This window comes from Lepisosteus platostomus, chromosome 14, assembly GCF_059453375.1.
Source record: "Lepisosteus platostomus isolate fLepPlt1 chromosome 14, fLepPlt1.hap1, whole genome shotgun sequence".
In the NCBI taxonomy this organism is placed as follows: Eukaryota; Metazoa; Chordata; class Actinopteri; order Semionotiformes; family Lepisosteidae; genus Lepisosteus; species Lepisosteus platostomus.
In genome coordinates, this window is record NC_142624.1 from 31,806,572 (window position 1) to 31,832,464 (window position 25,893).

The 25,893-nt window shown below is 37.3% G+C and overlaps 4 protein-coding genes across 42 annotated transcripts in view; 1 reads left to right on the forward strand and 3 right to left on the reverse strand.

Moving 5' to 3' along the window:
- The window catches only part of lrrfip1a (leucine rich repeat (in FLII) interacting protein 1a), a 68,940-nt gene extending 62,918 nt beyond the window's left edge, over nt 1-6,022 (reverse strand). For 20 of the 31 annotated variants that reach the window (XM_088605659.1, XM_088605645.1, XM_088605642.1 and 17 more), the window contains exons 1-2: nt 5,481-5,738; nt 4,969-5,078 (exon numbers count right to left, since the gene is read on the reverse strand). In XM_088605659.1, coding sequence (XP_088461785.1) covers nt 4,969-5,058 — 90 coding nt within the window. In that variant the 5' untranslated portion in view covers nt 5,059-5,078; nt 5,481-5,738. Of the gene's footprint in view, nt 1-4,968; nt 5,079-5,480; nt 5,740-5,788; nt 5,808-5,912 lie in introns of those variants that run through there. The other 11 variants (XM_088605666.1, XM_088605663.1, XM_088605667.1 and 8 more) reach the window with 5 other exon arrangements.
- Nucleotides 6,023-9,056: 3,034 nt separating this feature from the next.
- Nucleotides 9,057-15,108, forward strand: LOC148649266 (ras-related protein Rab-17-like). The gene is made up of 6 exons (XM_088605687.1): nt 9,057-9,126; nt 9,481-10,008; nt 10,944-11,095; nt 12,661-12,786; nt 13,359-13,452; nt 14,432-15,108. Exons 2-6 carry the CDS (start codon nt 9,834-9,836, stop codon nt 14,557-14,559), a joined length of 675 nt encoding a protein of 224 aa, XP_088461813.1. The 5' UTR covers nt 9,057-9,126; nt 9,481-9,833; the 3' UTR covers nt 14,560-15,108.
- Nucleotides 15,109-15,696: 588 nt separating this feature from the next.
- On the reverse strand, nt 15,697-19,771 carry prlh (prolactin releasing hormone). 2 transcript variants are annotated; one of them, XM_088605688.1, is made up of 3 exons: nt 19,592-19,771; nt 18,055-18,230; nt 15,697-17,402 (listed from the first exon to the last, which is right to left on the reverse strand). In XM_088605688.1, the coding sequence occupies exons 2-3, from the start codon at nt 18,152-18,154 to the stop codon at nt 17,212-17,214; spliced, it is 291 nt and encodes a 96-aa protein (XP_088461814.1). In that variant the 5' UTR covers nt 18,155-18,230; nt 19,592-19,771; the 3' UTR covers nt 15,697-17,211. The 2 variants fall into 2 exon arrangements, with proteins under 2 accessions (XP_088461814.1, XP_088461815.1); XM_088605689.1 differs by having other exon boundaries at nt 15,697-17,369; nt 19,592-19,709.
- Nucleotides 19,772-21,576: 1,805 nt separating this feature from the next.
- mlphb (melanophilin b) overlaps nt 21,577-25,893 on the reverse strand; it is a 45,932-nt gene continuing 41,615 nt past the window's right edge. For 7 of the 8 annotated variants that reach the window (XM_088605684.1, XM_088605683.1, XM_088605685.1 and 4 more), the window contains 3 exons: nt 25,333-25,384; nt 23,487-23,581; nt 21,577-22,841 (listed from right to left, as the gene is read on the reverse strand). In XM_088605684.1, the coding sequence (XP_088461810.1) occupies nt 22,815-22,841; nt 23,487-23,581; nt 25,333-25,384 (174 nt within the window). In that variant the 3' untranslated portion in view covers nt 21,577-22,814. The remainder of the gene's footprint in view (nt 22,842-23,486; nt 23,582-25,332; nt 25,385-25,893) is intronic. The other variant, XM_088605682.1, reaches the window with a different exon arrangement.

A 25,893-nucleotide genomic window follows, 5' to 3' on the forward strand; every position in this document is an offset into this window, starting at 1 on the left:
ATGCAAATACAGGTGTAAGAAACTCTGCCAGCACTTAATTAAGAGATGGCATTTCCAGCATATTCCTTACTTCATATGAAGTCGAAGCCATCCTTAATAATCAAGGGAAGAATTAACCTAATTTCCAGACATTTTCTAAACACTTCATCCAACTCAAAGTCACAGGGGAACCAGAACTCTGCAAGCAAAGGGCACAAGGCAGGGTGGACTCCAGTCCTTCACAGGGCAGACGCACAGACACAGACACACTGACACCCGGGCCAATGTCCCAGAAGCCACTTAACCTACCAGTATGTCTTTGGATTGTAGGAGAAAACAGGGACACCTAGAGAAACCCCACATGAATATGGGGAGAACATACCAACTCTATGCAGATAGCACCCGAGTTTCAAACTGGTTCCAGAAGTGTAAGGCAGCAGTGCTAACCACTGTGCTACTGCCCCATTGACCTAACTCAATAAAGAAAAAATATATCTTAACATTTATAAAAACAAACATTCAAATGTCAGGCAGCTCTGGATTCATTTTATATCTCAGCAGTTATATATAATTTCACTGCAGAAAATGATAACACTGTGCAAATTAGTCTTTCATTTCACCTCATAAATCTTTTAAAAAGATTATTAGGCACATGATCACAGTTACTGGAATCTTTCGGACAGAGTTTGTCAAGAGGAGACATTCTACTAAATGATAAACTGCACCATCATTTCCAGATTAAAAGAAAAACATGGAATTTTGAAGCTTGAAGGGTTCAAATCTAAAATTCCGGGGAAACTTCACTGTATAGATTCAGGACACAGACAAATAGACATGCTTGAGAGTCAAAAGGTCTTGTATTTCAGTCAGAAGTTATTTGAATACTGATTATTTTATCATTTGTAATGTATTCAAGCAGTATAAAAATGAACTGCAATTGTGTATAAATGCATTATTTGAGGAGTTGGAAAACTAAATTACCTTCATTTTAGTGCTAATACATACTTGGTTAAAGTCAGTGAATGACACAAATTTCTTAAAAGCATTAATTCTTAGGAGATTCTTACTGTATAACTCAAGTCATTCTCAGCCCAGATACTGTACTGTGCACCACAAGTACGCTAATTCACACTTTTGCTGTCTTTATAGCTCTTTCAAATAAGGGATCTGTTTGTGTCAGATAAGTTGCCTTTGACATCAGCCCAACCTGTTCTCCCTTCCCCCTTCTATTTATAACACCGTAGGAATGGGCAGATTACAGATATGCTGTTTGAGAAGAGGAGTTTTAGAAGGGGGGCACACACCCTATTTAGCCATTCTATAGAACTGTTAATCCAAGATGGAGCAAACTAGAGTACATACAATGTAAAAAAATTCACTTTTCAGTATCAAAAGAAACTTTTGATACAATAATCATTATGTTATTGATAGCAAGCCATATTTTTAATTACTTTTAAGAGCTGTTGGTCTGATACTCACACAAATACACCTGCTGAAACTAATTAAACTGTCCCTCACAATTTGTGCATCAGTATTAAGTTTTTTGGGGTGGATTACAAACTAACCAGGACAAAAGGTTAGCACATTATAATACCTTAAGACAATCACATTACAGTTGACCTACTGTTTAAAACTTTCACTCTAATGCCACTTTATATATAATATAGATCCCCCATGACTCAAAACATTACCAGATTCCTGGGCTGCAAGTTCCATGCATTGACAAGAGAATGATACTGATTTTGTCAAATACTTACATGCAGCCAAATTTAATTGTGATGTATTGCTGTTGTACTGTAACCAATTAGCTGATTGCCCAACACTTTCCCCAGACAACAAAGCAAATTACAAGTAAATCTTAACTTCCACAGCAAGTCTTACTATAGTAATGAAGAGAAATGGATCTGACCAACATAAGCTCACACAGGATATGCTAAACAAGACAAGAAATGACCAATGTTGATTTGCTCTCCATACTTTTCACACTTCAGTTCTTGAAAAGAACGTATTCTACCATTCTGGTTACTGCCTCCCAGTAATTTTGCAAATACATGTCAACCTAAACATTTGTTTGTCTCAGGTGAAAATGTTACACCCTGCACAGGTTGCAGGGCAGGGTGAAATAACAGCTGATCTTTAAGGGAGTTCTATTTTTAAACCTCTTGTTGCAGAATTTCCCAGCTCATCAAGATTGACATACCAGGTCCGGCAGTCTGCTTGCCCTGTGGGATGTTCACAACCCTGCTTTTAAAGTCACAGTGCCCCCCTTACCCACCCTACTGCACAAGGAGTTTGTACTCCTAGAGCACAGAGCAACACAGTATGTGTTTTATATCTAAAGTTAAAAGAAAGCCACAGCCTTAAACAAGTGATCTGCATACATCTTTTGCAACATCCGACTTCACAGGCAGGTGTTTACTGAAAAGATGGTTCTGCTTCTTGTGCTACAATCTACACTTCCTCTGTCTTACGAGCACAAATTTCCTTCTTGGGCTGTGCACTTGGCCCTTAAATTCAGCAAAACCTTTGCCAATTACATTCAGATGCAGAACTCACTGAACCACATTCATGTCACACGCAAGCTAAGGTGCTTCCTGACAATAAGCACTGAAGCAAGAAGATCACATCGCAGTAGGCATCTCAGATCAGTTTTGTGCTGGATCATACACTTTCATTTAAATGCCCACATTTGCTCAGGAATAGGCTACAAGGAAAGTTGCCAGCATTTTCAGATTACTCTTCAGACTGTCTGCATTATTACTAGCACATACTGTGCAGTCATTGTCGTTTCTTTCATTTTTTTGGCAATACAGTAATTCACCTGCATTTATGTCCACAGCCCTGTTGAAAACTATGAACTGTATGGAGTTTGGCTTGTCTTGTACACTGAATCTACAAAGTCCATGCTAGGGAATAAAGCCACATTTTTTTAGTAAATCACCTATGAAATAGCCTTAATTAAAGGATTTACAAAAAACTAATCTACAACTTTGCTAAGGAATTTTTAAGATTAACTTTTTGTAACTTCCTTCTGTATCACTGTAGGGTCTATTGATGACATTTGCATAGAAATGCCAGGCACAACTAAAACTACAACTGAGGAAACTTCAATATTTATAGCAGTGTACTGTTCATAGTTTCATAAAGTAGATTGTGAATTTCCAAAATAAAGTAATTCAGGAGTGTAGAAAATTCCAGATTATGACTAGATCATTTCAAAATCATTTGATGGTGAAAAAGCAATAATGACTTCTGTGGTTGCTTTCAATCAAGCTCTGGATTCCTCTGGAGTTTCTAAACTCATTTTTACAGATTACGCTTCACACACTTAAGCAAGTTGACAAAAAAAAGTCTGAAGGAACTAGAGTATGAGGCTAGTTTACGCTCAGCATGCTTTAATGTTGTATTGTTGAAAGCAACAAGCTCTTGAAATCTTTCTTCGTATTAGCTAATGCCCACACTAAATCGTCCAACTCCTTAAACTGGTGTAGTAGGAATGTTTTTAAATCATCTTGTTTTTTTATCATTAACCTATGTTTTCTGGGGAGCTATTATTACAGGAGACAGTACGCTGTCACGTGAGTCCCGTGGAGTCAAGGTTTTAAAAGCTCATGAAAGATATGTAAATCTCTCTCCCCTCAGTAGACAAAGTTTCACTGCTCTGTCATTACGTGCACGCCAGAATTTAGTGCACCTCTGTAACTATCATCCAACAGTAGCACAGGATTAGCGAACAGACTTAGCATTGTTTTCTTATCTAAAAGCAACAGTTACTGTACATGGTGCTAAGAGGAGGAAGATCTACTGTACCATGGAGATATCAACGTTACTTCAAAGTATTTTCAAGGCCGAAAACGACTACTATCTAAAATTTTACAAAAACGAAGACATTGGAAACACAAAAGAGTGATCTGACAGCAATTCAGGGTTATCTGAATGTGACTCTGGCACCAGTCATTAAAGCAGACTGAAAATAAGGCAGTTGTCACAGTGTTTCGGCACTTATGATGAAATATACCACGTTATCACATGGTAAATGAACTGCAAATTACACTTTTGATAACGGCGTGGAGTCTATAATTACACTAGCAAATCACCAAAACAGTCCTCCCTTCCTCTGTAATTTGTCCTTTACGGTCTTGTAATAAACTGTGTCCTCGCTTCAGAGACTAAGATAATGGAGCCGTTCACAGTAACCGTCTTAACTGTCACAGGAAGCACTTCATCTAAAAGCACTGCAAGTGTGAAATATACTGACTTGCCAGACACCTTCTTGAATTTTTGATGCAAAGAAACCTAATGCCTGTAGGTCGTTCGTTTCGTTACACCAACTCAGTCTGTGCTTATAATAATTGACCATTTAAGCGTTTCTCAAGGGCAAATGAGCCGGTAAAAGAGAAGCTGAACGATGTGTCAGACAGCAGCTGAGGGTTCAGGCCCTATCTGTGAAATTCAACAGCGGCACGTCGGCCATTCACGAACCCCGCAACCTTAGTTGGGCAGTAAGTGGGGCTCCGACATGGCAAAATTGTGCAGACCAACATTCCCACAGCTAGAACAACCAAACCAGAATAGTCGTACTGTACAGAACCAAACCGACAATTCAGCAGGCCAAGTCTACACAAATACAGTGACTTTCACCACCATCGAAATAGCGCATCTTTGTCACTTTGAAGTTCACACATCGCTCCTGTATTTGTCAACATCCTCATACCCCTGGGGAAACAGTGACAGCAATGCCTTTTCATTCTGCCGTAACAAGAGCAGGCAACAGATCTGAAATGTGATGCATTGCACAATACCTCCTTTGTGGGAGGTAATCAACGGACAAGAATTGAAATATTATTAAAAGAAGGTGGGATTTGTCGGTTAAAATAAAAATTACAAGCCAAAATAAAAGAATCATAACATCCGACATTTGGATGCAGGTCTTTTTTGCGCAGTATGACTGTACGACTGGTAGAGTAGTTGTTTCTTTAAAACACTCACCTCTCTTGCAATTTGATTCAGGGCATCGTCTTCTGCCGTCAGTCTTTCTCTGTTGGGAATTCTTTTCCTCCCAGTTCCCTGAGTTCCCATTTCTAAAACGTTTATAGATTCTGGGGGGTAGAAAAATCCTACTATAAAAGAAACGTTCACGGCAGACCAAGACCGACTCTGGTTTATAACTATTGTTTCCCAATTCCTGCGCTGTTGACTTTGTAATGTACTGATGAAGGGAGGGCAGAGGAAGAAGAAAGCGTAATATATCGCTACATTAAATTTGATATGAAGTACTGTATCCGTTACTTGGCATAGGGTCACATCCGTAAGCTCCCTTCCTGGAGTGCGCTGTTTAAAAGCCGTGCGCCACCACCTTACAAAACATCTCCACGAAGTCTGTTTCTAATAACCACAACATACATATCTGTATAACACATGTCTGCTTGCTCTACATAAGTATCGTCTCCAAATGTTTTACACGCTCAGCACGAGTTGTTTGATCATCAGTCCGCCATTACCTTCACGTATATTTTAAATTGTACAGAATTAACGCCCGCTCTTCCTTTTTTGTCTCGGGTCCTATGTTTATTCCTTTTCTGTCTAAAACATTGACGGCCCGTTTTGAAGAAAACGACGTGATACGGTTTCTTTCTGTCACAAAAAAGTTGCATGCAGTGTGGAAAGCAATCCCGGATGAAGACTAGACCATGATAAATACGCGTTCCGGGGTTCCAGCCTATGGGCTCAAGGCAGCGCTGCATACAAGCAATGCTCTCACCCTCGCCGCTATTTTTATTGATGAACGCTTAAAACAGAAATCTCTTACTTCTTCTTAAAGCTACAGCTGGCGGTTTACACAGCCGACCTCCGCTCTAAGTGACACAAGGTGTTGTGTGGAGGCGCACAGATGTTGTCTTAGACTCACAGAAACGTATATAATGTATCCTTACACTGCATATGATCGATCAATGAAACACGAGGTTCATTCGCGTTAGCTGAGCTTGCATCCGATGTATCCCAGTCCTGATACAAGCGAACAGCTGCTCAGCTGGTAACCCTTGAGCATGCACAGTCACGTTTAACTTGCTACAGCGTGTGTTTGTTAGTGTATCGTCCAATCCATTGTTTTCAAGACAAAGCAAACCTCTAAACTCTAAAACAATTCAGGGAAGGTAAATTGGCAGAAATGTATTTTTATAATAATTCCTTTTAAATTAAAAGGCTATACCAGTACTATGAAGAATAATAGACTGACTTGAATGTTAAATGAGCAAAAGAACAGCACAGAAAATCTGTATTCGTAAAATTAAAATGTTATTTTATTGACGATCAAAAATACTTATCTGCAGTAATACACAGGTTGGATCTAAAATATATTATTGTAATCTGAAGCATAAAATTAACGTCCGTGCTGCCAGTCGCATCTGTTGCCAAACTGTAGTTGTCAGTTTTACCAGTAAGAATTTATTGGTACATTGAGGCACACATTAAAATGCATAAAAACTTGTCCCTCTACTACGCGATAATGCGGTTCATCTTCACAAAATATTGAAGAACGCTTCAAGTATATTTAGTTGACTGCGTCTCCCCCTCCTGGTTAGATACAGAAATTGACAATATACATTATTAAAGCTGTAGAAATGCAGTCTTATTATTAAGGCAGGCAGACGAAGATTTCTATGCCTTGGATTTACCAACTCCTGATCTCTTTGGGAAGAGTTTTCCACAGCCTAGGAAACCAAAAGCAAAATCCATCCACGCATTTTCTCACCATTCTATCCAATACAGGGTTGCAGGGGAGCCAGAGACTATCCCAACAAGTAATGATCGACAGCAATTGGGGTACCAGTCCATCAATGGGCACACACTCAGACACACACACACACACGGGGCAATTTTCCCTGAAGCTAATTAACCTACCAATATGTATTTGGACTGTGGCAGGTCACTGGAATACCTGGAGAAAACCCATGCAGGTAGGAGCCCAGTTCCAGAACTGAACCCAGTCCCCCAGCTCTAGGAGACAGCAATATTAACCACTGCAACACCGTGCCACTTCATAAAACAGATCCAAAAGTCAAAATATCACTACACTACATTTGATATAAAGTACTGGATCCGTTACTTGAGTTTGGGTCACACTTCTGAAAGCTCCTTCATCCCGGTTAGGGCTACACATTGGTGGTGGTGGAGAGGAGTCTTCATTACCTGTAAAGTGCTTTGAGTGGAGTGTCCAGAAAAGAGCTACAGTACAGTATATATTGTAAGTCTAAGGAATTATTAATTTTTACTATTTCTGGAGTGCTGTGTTTAAAAATCAGAAGTCAAAAGTAAGGAATGTACTGCAGGGGATTTCAAAGGTGCAGTCTTCACAGAATAAGACCTAGTTAAAATCCAAATGCTGAAGTGACTTACTGTGCTGTATCTCGACAGGGTGTGTCAAGAAAGGGTTTGGACCCAAAACTTAATTTAATATGCTTCCCTACCACCCCAACACACTCTCTATCCCCAGGACTATTAACACCAACTTTCCTATCCTACAGGATGATCCCTCCATTGGGGCCCTCTATTCTGACCACCCCACCATCTCATATCACTGACCTAATCTGCGTAATCTTCTTGTTCACAGCTCCCTTGACCGCCCTCAGCAACCATCCACACCAGGCACTTTCCCTTGCAACGGAGCTTGCTGTATCACCTGCAAGTACATATTATAATAATAATAATAATAATAATAATAATAATAATAATAATTGCTTACACTTATATAGCGCTTTTCTGAACACTCCACTCAAAGCGCTTTACAGGTAATGGGGACTCCCCTCCTCCACCACCAATGTGCAGCCCCCACCTGGATGATGCGACGGCAGCCATAGTGCACCAGAACGCACACCACACTTTAGCTATCAGTGGGGAGGAGAGCAGAGTAATGAAGCCAGTTCATAGATGGGGATTATTAGGAGGCCATGATTGGTAAGGGTTAATGGGAAATTTGGCCAGGATTAAAGATTTCCCCAAGCCTATTGTTTCTCATTTCACCTCTGATGGCCATGATCACACTAATCTCTCCCTCTGTGTTCTCAAAGATGGGTTTCCTAACTCCCACATCAGAAAGACTACAGAAACTAAAATAATCCTGCAGCTAGGATCACACCTTTCCCCTTCTCTCAACGACAGACCCGTTGTCTTATAAATTCTCTGTTCATTGTAGGTTTCATTTCACCTGTCCTGACTTCACACTAAATGATTGGCCTCTCTTTCTGTCCCCTACTCCCGCCTCTCGCTCCTCCTCTCTCCCACCTTTTGTTCTCCCACTACATTACCCTTGCCTACTGCCCTGTCTTACACCTACACCTGAAGAAGGCTCCACGGCCGTAACATTGTGTTTTCTTTCTTCTCTTTTCAGCATGGAATAAACCTATTACTTGTATTTTTTATAATATTATATTCTTTTTATCAAATTGAAGCAAAAACAATATTGGTTCTCTGGAAATAGGTTCAGAGAAGGACATCCAGGTAGATTCCTTGACCCAAAGGGAAAGCTCTTCTCTGAGACACTCCAAGGGAACCTGATTTAAACATTCAAAATCATTAAAAGAGTTAACAAAATCAACCCAGTTGATTGGACTTCTTCAGAATCAGCACTGAAACACATACCAGTGGACACAAATTAAATCAAAAGAGAAGTGCATTTAAAACCAAAAAAAGGCACTTCTTTACACAGAGGGTTGTAGCAATCTGTAATAAGGTACTCAATTATGTTGTCCAGGTAAATACTTTTACTTCTTTCTGGAAACACACAGATGAAATACTCAGGTAAAACACGTTCTAAAAAGGAACTGAGTTAAATAAGCCAAATTATCTCCTCCCATTTGAAAATGTGTTCTTTTTATGTCTTAAACATTATTGAACACAGGGTTTTTCTTAAAACCTGAAATAATCCCTATGTATATTTTTGTAAGGGATTACAGAAATATTATGCAATCTGTTTTCAAAAAATGCTGCTTTTTTAGAAACAAAAAAGTTTTCCTCTTGCTCAGACAATGACTCTTAAGTAGGCTTCCACTTTTATTTTCATTTTCTATTAAAGGGGAACACCAAGCAGACACAACTGCATTTCAGTCTCAGTTCTTTTCTGCCCACTGTGGATTTCTCTCTGCTTAGGTAAGTACGCTACGTTTTGAATACTTACCAAATGAACATCATTTCATAAAAATGTCATTTTCAAAGACATTTTCTGCCAAGTTAACTTTAAAGAGTTCACTTAAATGTAAGAAATTGCCTTTGAGATTTTAATGGATAATGAGATTGCTTCCCATTTATCTTATCTTCAAACCCTGTTTGTTAATTTACCGAAATAGCCATGTTCATTCATGTACATTTCATGGAACCATGTCACTAACTCCTCCTTTTAACAAATTTGACTTCTGTTAATTAGCAGCTAATGAATATTTCATGTGATAATGAAACAAAATAAAATGGTAAGATACAGTGTTTGTTGGTTTTTCTTGTTTGTAGATACTGAATGAAAGCCTGGAAGGAGGTTACAGCTGGGAATACAGATTGAGCAGGTGTACATCTGATCTTTCTGCAGTGTGACTGCATGCAGTTAGGCTGATAAAGGCTGAACTTTGACTTTTGCACTCCTTATAACTTTCAATTTTTTTGTGTATGAATCTTGAGTGTTCTTCGTGGATTACAGGACCGATAAGGGACAGATAAGGTGGTGTACTGTTCCCTGGGTGTCAACAAAGAGGGAAAGTGATTAAATTCTGCCAGCTGGGAGGGAAACAAAAGACCAGAGCAACAAAACTAATTTGCCTTACTGACTTGCTTCGCTCTGCTGAGGTAGTCTTCGTTGATCCCGAGCCATGACAGAAAGGAAAGAGAGTAAAAGAAGAAAGGAGTCGAGCGCTCACACTCCAGCCGAGAGGCGGACGCTGAGAGTGAAGATGGTCCTGTTAGGGAGCAGTGGAGTGGGAAAATCCAGTCTGGCCTTCCGTTTCTCCAAAGAGGAATTCAGTTCCACAGTACCTACAGTGGGATGTAAGTCCAATATCAGGATTCTACTATAACTTTAGCATTGCCTTGGTAAATTAAAGTAGCCTCGAAATAGTATTACTCTATACAGTATATGCACGTTATAACAGTCTGGGGTCACCAGTCACCACTTTCCATGGTCTTTTAATTGTCTCTTCTAGTGTAAGGTAGGAAACACTTCACAAATGTTTCTTCCTAATTAGTTTTTTTTAACTTATTTGTTACTGTGTGCACCTCCAGCACAGGAGTAAGCTTCCAGCTCACACAAGGTCAGCAAAATAAAAACTAGCTCACTGTTCTTTGTGCTCTTCAGCAGCAAAACCACAGACGTCAGTGGTTCAGGTTTTCCCAGCAAAACAAAGGGTTGTTTTTGTCATGTCCTTTTATTCTCTAAGAGAGAAACTACTAATGAACAGCTGAGCTTCCACAGGCGTCCTGAAAATGTAATTTCCCCATTGGAAAAAAAGGAAGAGAAAGCTACAAACTTTAGCAGGTAGGGTTAGAGTTGGCAGAGGTTGAGAATTACTTCTCAACCCAAAATAATTTCCCTCTATAAAACAGTCCAACATTCTGTCACTATGCATAGGTACTGTATATACCAATACACTCCACACCTGAAGAAGGCTCCACGGCTGAAACGTTGTGTTCTCTTTCTTCTTTTTTTCAGCATGGAATAAACCTATTACTTGTTCCTTTGCAGCCTACGCATGCTGACGCAGCTACCCACCTGAACTACTACCAATACACTCTACTGACCATAAATACATTTCTAAATTAACCACAAGGAAAAGCAAAATGAACCCCAAAAAAATATGTGCAGCAATTTTGTACTCTTCTTGAGAATCACAAGGGAAAGGCTTTGGGGAAGCAAAACAATGAATTTATTTAGTCACGGTCCTTCTGTATTTCTGTAATCTAATCAGAAGTCCTTTCCTTCTCAGGTGCATATATGACCCATCTTGTGTGTTTGCATGATGCTACCCTTAGATTTGAGATATGGGACACAGCAGGACAGGAGAAATACCACAGTGTGACCCCTTTGTATTACCGAGGAGCACAGGCTGCCCTGGTTGTGTATGACATCACCAAACGGGTAAGACCCAGGACACCATCAGCACTCAGAACAGCAAGGCTGCTAGGCATAGAAAAGTCTTAATGTGCAGGTTTATTTTTAAAAATCTACCTACTGTACGGTATGGCATAACTTCCATAAACATTTATCTTGACATTCTTCAAAGAGTTGTAGTTTCTTGCTGAAAGATGCAAATAGTGCATATTACTACTACTACTACTACTACTACTACTACTACTACTACTACTACTACTACTACTAATAAAAAATAATAATATGTCTTTTGAAAGACAGAGCTGTCTTGTTAGGCAATAATAAAAAATGACATAAGGGAAATTCCAGGTTAAGTACATATTTGATTTCCCCATTAAAATGTTTTCAGCTTCTTACATAGATACAATATAGTGTTATATTATTTCTGGCAGGTTTTTTCCAGTCCCCCTTTTCTGGCATCATTTCATATTGTATTTTGACTCATGAAATGCTATAGAATTTTTTGAGTTTCCTTTGCAAAGAGAAGTAATAGAAACAGTGTAGGTTTTTATTAGTGGGCACTGCATCGTACATCATTAATAAGAGTATCATCATGTACTGTAGGACGTTACCTCAATTAGCAGGTGTTGATGGTAATACAGTATGCTTGGAATCATAGAAACCTATCTAATGAAGAATGATACTTCTGGATACATCATTAGTTGATACACAATGTGTGGGAGAAATGGGGAAGCTGGAATAGGATGAAGTGAAGAAGTATACAAGTATGCTAAAAAGTATATTCAGGTACAGGATCTTAATAGTGGAATAAAGGATCTCATATGGATGAATTTGAATAAAGGATCTCCTATGAAAAACATTCAAAAGGTATGAAATACACATGTTAATTCAACACAGCATAATTAAATGAAGAATATGAATATATAATTTAATGAAAGATAAGATTTGAATAGGAGACTTTCCTCACACAGACTGGAAACACCAATAAGAATGTCAGCAGGAGACACTGAAATGGTAGACATGGTTAAAAATGGTTTTCCTACTCAGTTTGTCAAGTATTTATAAGAGGCAATGTCATCGATCTAGTTTTTTCAATCAATCAAGAGGATGGAAAACAGTATTGAAAGAACCATTACGGAATTGTGATCATAATACCATATGCTTTGAAGTGTACTTTGAAGTTGTACTGGTAGAGTCCAGATCAAAGATAAATCTTAAGGCTAGTTGAAGGAGACAATTTCATACACAGTACATACACTTTTAATGTAGACACATGCCCTTTACCTCTGATATCATACTTTTTACATTTACAGTAAATCTAAAAAGTAGATAGACGTATTTTGAAGGCATGGAAACTTATATTATTATTAAAAAATATATTGGTTTACAAAAATCCTTTTGGTGTGTGTCAACACATACAGGAAGTGACAATGGGCATTATGATTTTATCTGGCATTGGTAGAATTAGGCAGAAGGCAAAATAACGGGCAGCTGTCTTTTTTTTGCATGCTGTTTTGACCGAGTGTATGAAGTACAGTGAGTGATAAATGATCTGTTAGTAAAGCTCAGTGTACAGCTTTTCTGTTTTGCAGGAGAGCTTTATGCGTGCTCAGCTGTGGCTGAGGGAGCTTGAGAGACAGTACGTCCCTGGAGAAACAGTGGTGGCTCTGGTGGGAAATAAAGGGGACCTTTCGGACCTACGTCAGGTGATGCTGCAGGTACTTCATTAGGAATCTTGCACCTTGTGTATTAAATGAAGACAAATATTGCCTGGAGCCTGTGGAAAGGCTGTGGAAAACAGCTCTAGATTGTTGGCTGGGATAAGATGCTAGTTGCTGTTGCCCATCCTAATAGAAGCATCTGTGAGCAGCTCACAATATTGGACCACAGTGTTTTATTTACCTAAACCAGGGTGGTCCAGCTCAAAGGGCTGGTGTTTCAGAAATCTCTTTCTGGATACCCAGAGAGCGGGTAAAAGTTGTTAAAATTGTCCAAGTACGTCAACAGCCAAATGATTTAGGTCATTATTAGCTGAGCCACTGAGGTGGAGTGAAAACGTACTGACCACCCGGATCTAAACCAAGCCGTACTCATTTTTTGAAGAAAAGTTCTGTTTGTAGCTGTTCTTAAACTGTATTTTTCAAGGGATGTATCCTGTAGGTTCAAAATAATCCTTGCTTCAGGAGGGACGTAGAGCAGTACCCTTTACAAGATAAAGACCTTTGGATGAGAGGTTTATGCAAAAGTCAATATTGAATGTATAACATACAGGCATCTTTTCCCTTCTCAGGAAGGCCAGACCCTTGCGGAAAACAAAGGCCTGCTATTTACGGAAACGTCTGCAAAGTCGGGAAGCAAAGTGAGCGAGCTTCTCATGACCATAGGTAAATATCTTCTACAGGGTGTGGCCTCTATTCTAAGGCTTTGGAAAAACAGCTTAATCTCCATCATGAGACTATGTTATTTTACAAACCCTCCAATCATGCCACAATGGCCTTCAAACTGGATCTCTCTAGAAGAAAAGCCACGTTATTTCAGTACTGTATTTGGATTTAGAAAATAAATAAATATCACATATACTGTATCTTTAATAGTATTTTTTATTAATAGCACATCACCCTAGCCTGCAAACGTCGAATGTGAGGCATAATAAAACGGAGATTGTGAAACATTCATTAACACAGTAGTTAGTATACTGTAAGTAGCCACAAGAGGGAAGTAGATGCTAGAGAGATGTGTGACCTACAGAGGACAGTATTGTGAAAAAATAGCAGGCACTCTGTATTATTTCTTTTTTGTAAATATGGACTGCAGTGTCTGCATTCATGCACATCAAAATACATATAGACAGAAATCACAGGAGAAAAAATCTATCCTTGTGTAAAGCATCTTTACGTGAATAAAACTATATAATCAGATAATATGTTTATATATTTTAGATATTAGTGCATTGTTTTTATAATTATGCTCCATGATTGAGAACATTATTATTATTCTATTATTGAGCAGGTAGATATTAACAGGTGCATTTGTCTTTGTAACGACAATACTTCTAATGATCTTACATTGTCCTGTTTAAAAGCGAAATAAGGGGCCTTACTAGTACATAGCTTGAAAGCAAAATAAATCTCAGATTCCAAATGTCTTCAAAATGCCCTGCTTCAGTTTCACTCCTTGTTAAAAAATGGTGTTTAAATGAATAATCTCAAACTAATGTTCTGAAGAATGTTGGTAAAGCGCTAACTGTATACAGTAGGAGTCAAAGCTAAATTAATATACTGTAGAAAAGAAGCAAATTATTTTTCTGTGTCTTGCACTGGTAGCCTTATGACATAAGCACTATTTTGTCTCTGAACTGTGCAGCCCATAGGATACGACAGAGCACAACACCTGAAAGCACCCTAGAGGAGTGGAAAGACTCCTGTGTGGATTTGCACAGTCCGGAGACACAGCGCAAACAGGGAACCTGCTGCATGGCTGAGCTGCTCTGAGACAGGATAGCTGAGCTGTATAGGAGTCAAGAATCAAAAGAATCAAGCTACAGGCATCTACCGGAAGACTGAAAAATCACTGCCACAGAGCTCAGCTTTATTTGACTTAAAGAACTGAAGAAAAAAGAAACTATTCAATCGTTGGGCAGCATGGTGCCACAGTCGTGAGCTCTGGGGCCTTGGGCCCAATTCCTGGGGTGCTATCTGCATGGAGTTTGTACAGTTTTTTCGCCCTTGTTCATGTGGGTTTTTTCCAGTATATCAGAACACTTTCTGACTTCTCCAGTGCACTTGAAACGTCCAGATTGTGGTCTTCCTATGTTCTGTGAAGTTCAGAGCTGAGCACAACCACTTTCTGATCTTCAGTAATCCTCTGTTGTGACTGAGATTTGTAAATGTGTTGTAAATCATAGGGCTTTCTTCTTTAATGACATTTTTGTAAGGATGACAGACCTGCGCTGGATCTTTTTTTAACTGTTTTTTTTTGCTTTTAAAAGATGCCCACTGTACCACTTAATCATAAACATAAAATAGTGCAATTTTCTTTTCAATGCCATCTCCTCCATCCTTCCTTGTTAAAGTGAAAATTTTAAACCACAATAATTCAGACCAGTAGATGGCAGCATGATGGTATGTGAGGGTTTAAAAACCCTAGTGGACAGCTCAATTGACAATAGGTGGAGTCTTGTAATTTTACACTCTGATCATGCTAGATAAGTTTCCAAAGCTGCACTTAATGTTCTAATTAATCCATTTCTAAACAAGCACAAAAAGTCAATTCCATTCCATTCAAATCACTTGAATCAAAGAATAAAAATGTGTTCATAATTCCTACAGCCATTCTAGACACCACAGTTTAGTAGAAAATGTATCTTACCAGTATGTGCACTTTATGTTAATGATTACAACCCAGCAGGTAGCCAATTCAGTTGAAACATACAGTGCTAATGGCTTTATTTTTGAAAATCACAAGGCACCAGGTTCAATTATGCACAGAATTGGTTTTGTTGTCCTGTTTGAAAAGTTCCATCACTCAGGAAAATAAATGCCTTGATTTTAACGTCTGATCACATTGATCACCACTTTCAAGTTTTAAAAATTATGAACTTTAAAAAGTGCAAAGGTCTGACAAAGCTCTTCAAATAATTTTAAATATAATTTCTGGATATTGTGAAACAAAAATGGTGATCAGTATTACAGCATCCCAGCTGTTGACAAACTGCTTTTTGATGCAATCTACTTTAGCTCTAGACTCAAGACTACCCTCTCACCACCACTATCACACACACACTTCCTCTAGGTCCTGAATGTGACTCTACAGTGCAGCATTAAATATGGAAACTACCTGTAATTAGTGTTTGTGTCTGGTATAAAAAAGCTAGTGTGACTTACACATGCCATTGAAACTGGGATAAGGTGAAATCCTATGAGGTTTGAAGGATTTTAATTCAGCCTAGAACAGTGTATATTTAAAGAAAATCACTAGAAGCACTTAAATACTTTTTTATTTAACCATGTCAGAAAAAAATCTCTTATTCTAGGAATTATTTAATCTTTTTTCCTTTGAATCTATCAAGAAAACAGAAATTTGGATTGCTCATATTTTGAGGACCAAGATATACAGTAATTCAGTGCTAACACCAGAAGCAGCAACATGGCACTCTAGAAATCTACACTCAACAATCTCATGCCATCTGTCATCATAAATAGTCTAGTCTGACCAATAACATCATTACCTCTTGGTCTTAAACATTACTGGGTTCCTTGTGGATCATTGTCAATATAGCATACCCTGGAATTGAATCACCATTGTTAGGAACAAAGTCAGATCTGCACAACACTTGAAGAAACAATAAAATCATACAATACACTGCAAGTACATTTTATGTATTACAACATAATTTTATACTAAACTAAAACAGAATAGACTATACTAAAACAGAATACCCTCGTCAAAAAATATTGTTAATGTATTTCCAATGGATCGACTATGTGATGAAGAGTCACTTTAAGAGCCCTTGAGAATACATCTCCTTATACCAAACTGTTAACAAGAGAATCTGTTTTATCACTAAGGAATAACTCCTTAGCATAATGGGTTTTTAATTTACGTCAACATTTAAACTGTCAATATTTTACAATCTGCAAAGTCTCAAATGCCATGACAGATTTACATGTTTTGGCTAATAAACTGCATTTCTATTTGTGCAAGCCGAAACTGTTTCTTAAATGGTTTGATAGGTGTCATTAGTGTTGAATAAAACAATAATGCAGAGAAAAAAGGCAGAAAATTACACTGACTTCTGTTTATCGATGCTTTGGATTTCATTTGAAACTTTAGTCTGTATTGGGTGAAAAAATACAAAAGCAAACAAGCAATTTAGGAAATCGAATTTCACAGTCATTCAGAATCCTAGTGTTTTACTTGAACATTTTGTTTGCTTTCCCAGTGCAGTATTTACAGGTTTAAAAAGTATCATTAAACGGGGTCTAGGGTTGGCCTTTTTTTTAAAGATTTACAATAAGCGCCCATCTTTGGTTTTTGTATGTACACATTTTAATCACGGATATGACACCACTGGCAATAGAAACATAACAACAAAAGAAATAAAGCAGGGAGAAAATCTTAAAAACTGCAGAGCTGGAGAAGCTCTATTCGTCTGCAGCAGAGTCGTCGTTTTCCTCAATTGGGATGCACAGCCGGCGAGAGCCGTATCCAGACCCCCGGCGACTGTCCGACACTCTCCGGCCAAATCTCCCGACCGGCCTGATCCCTCGTCCTGTGTACCAGGAGGCGTCAATGTCAGGATCTGAGGGAGAGCAGCGGGACAGGACATCAGTGTCTGAAAGGAAGTCATTTTCCAGAAGGCAATGTGAGATGTAAACAATGCCACGGACCACAAGGGTGAACAGGCGATTTCTAGAAATGTTTCTCAAACTGGATCTTACCCAGGACACAACTACAGTATTCCCAGACTATTTTCTGTGTGGTAGCCTATTCTGCATGTTAAGAAAAGCCAGGAAAACCAGAGCTCTGGACAGAAACCATAGTGTCAAACAACCAGGATACAGACACTTGACAGGTTTAATCATGAACATTTCATCTATCGGTAATTAGCAAATAAGTTTGCGCTGTAAGTGCATTTTAATTGGCATGACTCTTGAGAAGACACATACTGCCTCCAAAAAAATGTTGGTTGAAAGGTAGACATAAGAACTATTTTGCTACCCAAACCATCAAACCTGCACTTCTCAACCAAGGACTGATCACCTCTAGTTGAAGAGGCTAGTGACTGTAGAACTACTGTTTAAGTTGCTGTTAGAGGGTGTGTTAGAAATGCTACAGTTATAATGCACATAACCTACAAATCGGTTCCTAGCCCAGAAGCAGAAACTTCTTTTGTGTTGTTTTTAAAAACTTAGATTAGCAGGTTAATGCACACACACAAACACAGCTGAGTGGCACATTTGCACAACATGGAAAGTAAAACTTACTTCTGATCTCCATGGATCGCTCCAGGTATCTGCACTCAGTCTTGGGAAAAGCCAGACAGAGCAGCAGCAGGAGAGAGCAGCAAGTGGCAAACAGTTTCATTCCTGTGCGCTCTGACGGCCAGCACTCACAGGGTAGGCTCAGGGTCAGGAAAAGCAACAGCAGCTGGAAGCAACACCTGCAACAGACATTTAGATAAGTGCTATTTCAATAAAACTAAAATAGTTATCTCATTACATGCTGGTATCATAAAATCAAAATATCATTACACACTATGTTTTGTTTGAAGGTAACTTATGTACTGTATACTGTATAGGCGTAACATTTTAACGTAACAATTTCCTGGTGAAACCTTCCATATAGGCACATTTTATAAAACATATTAAATTATTCAGGTGATCTGTTATCACCTCTAACCAGACAACAAACAGTCCAAAGTCCATTAAGAAAGTATGGAATGTGCTACACAAGAATCAAGGAAGACCACATCAAACAGTACTGTAGACTTGGAGCAGTGACATACATTTGTAACACAGTAATAAGTCACAACATTTTCAGAATGCAATTGTATTTTCAGAAAGAAAATATAAAAACTGTTATAGTTTAAAATAAAAATATAATATTAAATTGTTTTAATTCTATCTCATGTATTTGTATGGTACATTGTCCGTCCAGTTTGTGTCGTTGTTTTATTAATTTATTTTATCTTATGGAAAATTCCTTGAAATTATGCTCAATGTAAATTTCTTATATTTCTGAGAAATAAGGATAAGGGTGCCCACTAGGCAAGTTGGCATACAGTATATGTCATTATTACTAATACTAATAATAATAACACCAACAATTAATTTTAAAGAGTGGTAAATTGTTGGAAAAATTATGCAAAATACAGATTAAACTCTAGGATGAAAAAACAGGTATTTGCCTTAAGAAAATACACAACAAAAACAACATACACAAAACAGAGCAATTCACTGATGCTTTTAAGATTCAAATTAATTAAAAGATTTGGTACATGGCATTCAATTAAAAAAATTGTACGTAAGGTTTTTTTGTTTTTTTGAAATTTATAAAAAAATACTACATTTTGTAAACATGGTTTATAGCAATATTTAATCATTTTAAAAAATCAAATCAAAATACAAACCCTCATTTAGGCTAGAAAAAATCATTAACCTTCATTTCACAGTAAGCAATAAAACTGTGAGAGCAGTTAACGAGACTTGTGCATGGATGTCAAATAGTCTGTAAGATATTTTTGCAATATATTAAAAAGATGCAATCACAGCACATACTGTGTCAGAATTTGAATTTCTATCAGATCTATCTTCATCTTTTCTTATCAGATTAATATATATAAATATTACTCTGGTTACTATATTACTATGTTAGTTTATCAAAGCACCAAAAGAACAATTTTTCCAATGACATTCAATCTTTTTGGAAGAAGCTTTGCCCATTGCCATTATTGGACCTCAGTATTGTAACTCTTTTGCCATTTTCCCCTGAGTTGAGAGATGAAGAGAGCAGAGCACTTACTGTGTGTTGTCACTGCTGTATTTCTGAGATGTCTTTGAGTTGTGGCTCTGATGAGTCCTTTACAGAAACAGATGAAGATGCTGTCAGGGCTGCCTGCTTATATCCCCTGTAAGAGTGCTGATGTCACACCCAGATCACACTCCACACAGAAGGTGTTCCTATTTATCATTTTAGACCACACCATGTTTAGATCTTACCAGCAATTATGGAAGCGTGTTTGATATTGTTTATTAGATTGCAAATGAATAGCAAAATTTTTTAAAATCCAATTACTGTTCAACTTGAAGTTATAAAGAGAAGGTACATGTAATTCTATTATTTCAGGCTGTATTTTATTTTAGGCTGTATTTGCACGGATGAAATTATTAAAAGCAACTTACAAACCTTAAAATTAAAAATATAAACATTTAGACTCTCAAATCAGAAAATGATGTTCTGTCCTTTAAATAAAAAGACAAATTGGTTCAATATATATTTTTTTGATTTAAGTAAAATTCACTGAATGCAGAGACAAATGAACAATAAGGATACTATCACAAATTTCTACAGGGAAGCTCTATTTCTCCCATGGGCTCAATCATATTTTTCTTCCATTTCATTTATTTTCACACATTAACTTTTTGTGTAAAATAGATATGCTGCAAAAACAACGTCTTTTCATACAGTACTTCAGCATGTATCTTTGACTATTTTTATGCACAATATTAAATACTCATGGTTTTATGGTACAGTACAGTATATGCATCCTTGCTTCTTTTGGGATTTTGTATGTAAAGATGTGAAATAAACCTAGGCATTTACTAAGGGCATGCTGACGGTCCTTTGGGCCTGATGGCTTTAATGTGCTTAGGATGCTCCTGTCTTTCATAGCCTGCTTTTTCCCTACTGTAGCTTATGCTGCTTTGCAGATCATGGTACAAATAGTCATGACTTAATTACTGGACTTCATTACTACAGATTAAAAAAACATTTACATTTACATTTTTTAAATAAAATTCAGGAATTCAGGCACCATGCTGCATGTTAACTATACTAAAACTGTGTGTGTGGGTGGAACGGCTGTAGACAGAAGCTAGAATATATTATAAAAGCATTTGCCTATGCTTACAGTATGTGTATGCTACAGAAAGAATATTTAGCCTCCAAGCCCTGTCTTTCATAGTAACCAACAGGGGGTCTGTTCTGGATTCCTGGATGAGCTGGATTTCAGTTAGGTTTCTGTTTTTTTAAATCATTAAACATTCTTCAGGTGAAAAGAAAACTATTTTATTTCAAAAGAGTGCTGCAGGGAGAGGTGTAAAGGTGATGTCTAATGGTTAGAAATGTGTTTATGGATAGTGCCCAATGATATTCTGCTGGTGCATAGCGTTGTTCTCCTCAGTGAAGATGTAATGAAGATGGTTTTCTGAAGTGATAGTACCTTTTTCTTAGCACCTTAAACCTTTGTCCACAACAACTGTTTGCAATACAACACATCAGAGGTGAAATGTTAAAGATGGAGACCTCTTTCTCTTTGTAAGGGAAATACACAGTACAAAAAAGCCATATTCTAAGTACATGCATCCCTTTTAATATACCACTTAACAAAATAATGAACAGAGTGCCCCAGTTGAAAATAACCAAAAGGGTTTCAATGGACATATTCCAATTCTCTATAAATTTATAGATCAAAAGGAACCCAGTACGTTTGTGTATAACTGAGTAGACTTTTGTTTCCTTAATTAAAAATTCTCTGTGAAATGTGATTAACAGGATGTCAATTTATCCTTTAAATAAATACAACATAAAATAAAAGAGGATATCAAAATTGTCAACCTGATGCTATCCAGCCCCCCCAAAAAATATTGCAAATTTTAAGCAGGAACAAACTGGCAGGATTCACTGTTTAAGCAAACAATTATCACAAGACCTGCATAATATATGGTAATATTAATATTAATATTCAAATTGAAAGTTGACATTACAAACTAACACCAACATCAACAAACATCTTAAACACACTACCATGTTAATATTTTAATTAATATATTTTTGAAAGTACACACTGTTTAGGTATAGAACAAGCAATGACATTACTGTCAGGCAAATAAAATGAACACTGCAGTGTAGAACAGACTGTGACCAGAAGACATTAATTAGAACTAACTAAATCTTCATCACCTCATATTTTTATTTTATATAGTAAAATATCATAGCAGACAAGCAAAAGAACAATGCAAAAAGCAGAAAAATGTATTGTAATGTGATATACAGTAGTATTCCTCACAATTTGATTTAATTATTTCCATAGCATCACAAAGCAAAATACAAAGAAAAATACATTCTGAGCTCTCACGGAGAAAGAATGTTTGAAATAAAAGAATTGCTCTCTTCAGGCAATAAAGAAATAAGAGTGTACAGCTTAAAATGATTACTTGCTTATACTTTGCTTAGACGAAATAATGAAAAGCCTATTGCTGCACACTGACTTTTCTTCCTATTTGTTCATGAATGTTTTATTCCAGAGCAGATTAGCAGCATGAGTGTTATCAATTTTTTGCAACATTCAACCTAACTTCTTCTGCACTAATTTAAATTTGGATGTCCACTATTGCTGTCTGTTTTGTTGCTTTATGTCCATGTTTCGCAGCAGTATGTTTCTTTAAGTTAAAAAACCTTTCATACAGTAGATTACGTTTGATCAATTTAATATTAGTTAATGTTGTTGTTAAGTGGTGATGCATGTATCACCAGTGTACAATAAACACTAATTTATTTATTTTTATTTGTGGGATAACAAAGAAGCTTCTCACAGATTTATTCACTTGAATGCTGTAGCTGTTTAAGTTTTCAAACAAGGTGTTAACAAGACCATTTAGATAGTGTTTGTTCTGTGGAATGGTACCTACGTCATTTATGTGACAGTACATGTGGCAAAACACTTTACTTTTATTACAGTATTTAATACAAACAAGCAAACACTCAAAACTCAAGCATGGCCAGTTTAGGCTAGTAATCCAGTTGTCAATAAATGCAAACACTTGTGGTGTTTTGCATTGGCAGCTTAGTCAACTTGATGTGCTCAGCAGGACTTTATGCTGCCCTGGCCTTTCTGCAGTGATAGAAGACAAATTGTGGTCGGCCAATACTCTGTAGATGAGGAATTGCATTTTTACACCCCAGAAGAACAGCACACCTCCTGGGTGGCAGTGAAGACAGGACTATTACAGGAGGCTGTTTTTCCTTATGGATGCTGAGCCATTACTGGTTTCTGAAAAGAAAAAAAATTAACTTAGATCTCTTACGTAGTGGAAACATTATCAAAGGGCCTGGACCACAACAACAAAAGACCCTTTAGGTATGTTTAATACATCCAACACTCAGTAAAATTCATATCCACTAATTAGAAATGCAGTAAATTTCGTTAATCAGCCTTTAAATCAGTGAGTAGCAATTACTGGCAGAAATATGGCTGATCCTACCTCCATTTGTTCTCATTTTCATCATTAAACTTAATGAAACCAGATGTGTAAAGCTGCAGTGCTCCAGAAAAAACTCTGTTTGTTCCTTCAAGAACTTGCCCAAATGTGGAAAAGTGCTTGTGATATTTTGAGCATGGCCACAGTTCAGCACCCTCATGCAGTAAATTCACATCAGCAGAACTCTCAGTTTCAGGCGGAGCTCAATTTTAAAAGACTTAAATGCTGAGTTTTAAATATGTTAAATACCAGGAGGACACATACAGGACATGTTATGGATAGATCTGATTGATGCAAACAAATCCACATTCCAATGACTTGGCCAAGGTGAAAGCAAACACATGTACAGTAAGACCCTCCACCACCAGGCACCAGAGGAAGAAACACCAAGCTATGACCTCCAGAGGAGCACGGTGAGATAAAGGCTGGGTTCATACCGCAGACATTGGGTTACGCTTAGGCTTAAATACTGGGTTCCTTTGAGTGAGAGACCCTCTGTAGATTGAATTGCGTAAAAACTCATCAGCATGACCTAAAAACACATTTTAGACAACTTCAGATGTGGTTACTCTTTCTTTCAGGCCTGTAAATAACAATAAAGGTTATAATAATGAAAAAGCACCTTTAAAAGAAAAAAATAAAATGCAAAAAATTAGCAATATGTTTAATGGAAGAGTGAGTTCTCAATTATAATACTGTACATTTTCTTTACCAGTGTGGACCCTGTTTTTGAAAGGATTAGCTTAGATGTGATACCTGTAAACATATATTTTTACAAGAATTTAAATAAAATAATAAGAAATACAAGACAGAGCAATTATCACATCTTTTCCTTTGACAATAATATAGGACTATTTTTATTTAGTTCCATTATTTTTTATATCACTGTTCTTCTAAAGGTGCTGCATAGATCTGTGCAAGAATACAAACGTGTGCATCCCTTGTACAAGTAAACCATTATTATTAGGACATAATGGAACATGATTAATGCACTGTCTACTTTATTTTGTAGTAAAATGCCAATAATTTGTCTTACTTCTAAATAAAGATTTAATTCTCATAGGGATTATGATGTCATTAAACCTTTAATAACGTCCCGCTTAAAGAAACAACTATTTGTGTGCATAACCCTTGATATTCACTCTTCAGATCGAAGCTACTCCAAAGAGGAAGTGATAATCGAAATCAAGGATCTTTTGAGACACAAGATTTTGCACTCAAAAGTCAGTCCCTGAAAATGTTCAATTCTCAATGGTACTTTAAAACAGTATTAAAAAAGTTATACTTTCAAGATTTTTAAGAACTACTGTATGTTTCGTAGTTTGCATTACTAACTAGCAAAAAGGTGACCTTTAACACTTATAATACTGAATTAAATCCTTTAACAAAAGGTTAAATTCTTACATACTGTCTGTTTGTACTGTCAAACATTGTTTAAAAACACAGACTGGTTTTCCTTGTTTGGTTATAAATGTAAATTCTTCAAACATTTTTTAGTTTCTTTACTAAGGATACTGTATCAGAAACCATATGGCCATATATAAACCATATAAGTTAAATACGTTTGATTTAAAAATTAGAATAAACGAAGGTAAAGATCAGATAATCTCAATTGCAATCACATTACTCTCTATAAGGCTTATCATGTCACCTGTATAAGGATAAATGATCAATAAGGAAGGGGAAAGGTTACCTCTTTGCTAATCAATATATATCCATCACACTATAAAGCTAATATGATCCTATTTTTTAGACTGTCTGTGTCTTTTGTGGCTCAACTGACAGCCCAAACAGGGAGAGTGAAGAAATGCAGCTGGGTTCCTGTGACCCACCTGCACATACTGTATTAAGCCACATACAGGAGGTTCAGTCCTGACTGCAGGAAAGCCCATCTCTCACTTATGTCACCACAAGCCTACGGGTGCCTGGTTAGGCATATCGACTGCTGTTTTGCTTGAAGCCAAGATAGCCCTAGCCCTGGCTAACTAATCTTTTACCCTCACCATGGTTAACCTTAAGCAATTAGTGCACTGCCACATGTGCAATAATAACAATAATGTTTGATAACAAAAATAATCGCAATAAGAATGCACTTTATTTTAGAGTGATTACCGAAAACTCAAATCCTGTTCAAGGACATGATGTAGCAATCTCATTAATAGGTGAATTTGTCATTGTGTTTCCTATTACATGAAGGAAATCTAGCCTGTTGCACTAACAAATACCCACATCTACACTTTATGCACTTATCTACTTCTGTTTTAATAAAAAACAGGATCTTACTTGGGATATCATGGGACAGTTTTCTCCGTATTGGCTGCGGCAAGGCTGATCCCTGAGGATCAAACAGATTGAAAGAAATCAATTTGATTACTGTATTGCCCTGTGCAATATGACTTATGAAATAGAAAAACTTTAATCCCTAACCAAAGTAAGTTATTTTACATGAAAAGAAGCCAACCATCCATTATCAAATTTCTTATTCCTGTTAACCCGGAGCCTATCCAGAGGACACCTTTTTTCCGTATAGTGTCTCTGTCACTATACTGGGACATTAGGACCCACACAGACCGCAGGGTAGGCGCACCCTACTGGCCCTACTAACACCTCTTCCAGTAGCAACCTTAGTTTTTCCCAGGAGGTCTCCTATCTAGGTAATGACCAAGCTCAGATCTGCTGAGCTTCAGTGAATTGCCAGTTGTGAGTTGTAGGGTGATATAGGTGCCTGCCCAAGGGCTGTGTCATTTAACATACCACCATGAAAAAGCAACAATCAAGCAAAAACAAGCAGCACTGATCATGCTCATCATGCTTACAAAGATGAGTTCTGACAGTCACTAAACA

Coding starts and splice junctions, on each gene's coding strand:
- LOC148649266 (XM_088605687.1), top strand. CDS start 9,834: ATGACAGAAAGGAAAGAGAGTAAAAGAAGAAAGGAGTCGAGCGCTCAC. Junction 11,096..12,660: donor TGTATGACATCACCAAACGG/GTAAGACCCAGG, acceptor TCTGTTTTGCAG/GAGAGCTTTATGCGTGCTCA. Junction 12,787..13,358: donor TACGTCAGGTGATGCTGCAG/GTACTTCATTAG, acceptor TTCCCTTCTCAG/GAAGGCCAGACCCTTGCGGA.
- prlh (XM_088605688.1), bottom strand. CDS start 18,154: ATGAAACTGTTTGCCACTTGCTGCTCTCTCCTGCTGCTGCTCTGTCTG. Junction 17,403..18,054: donor GCGATCCATGGAGATCAGAA/GTAAGTTTTACT, acceptor ACTTCCTTTCAG/ACACTGATGTCCTGTCCCGC.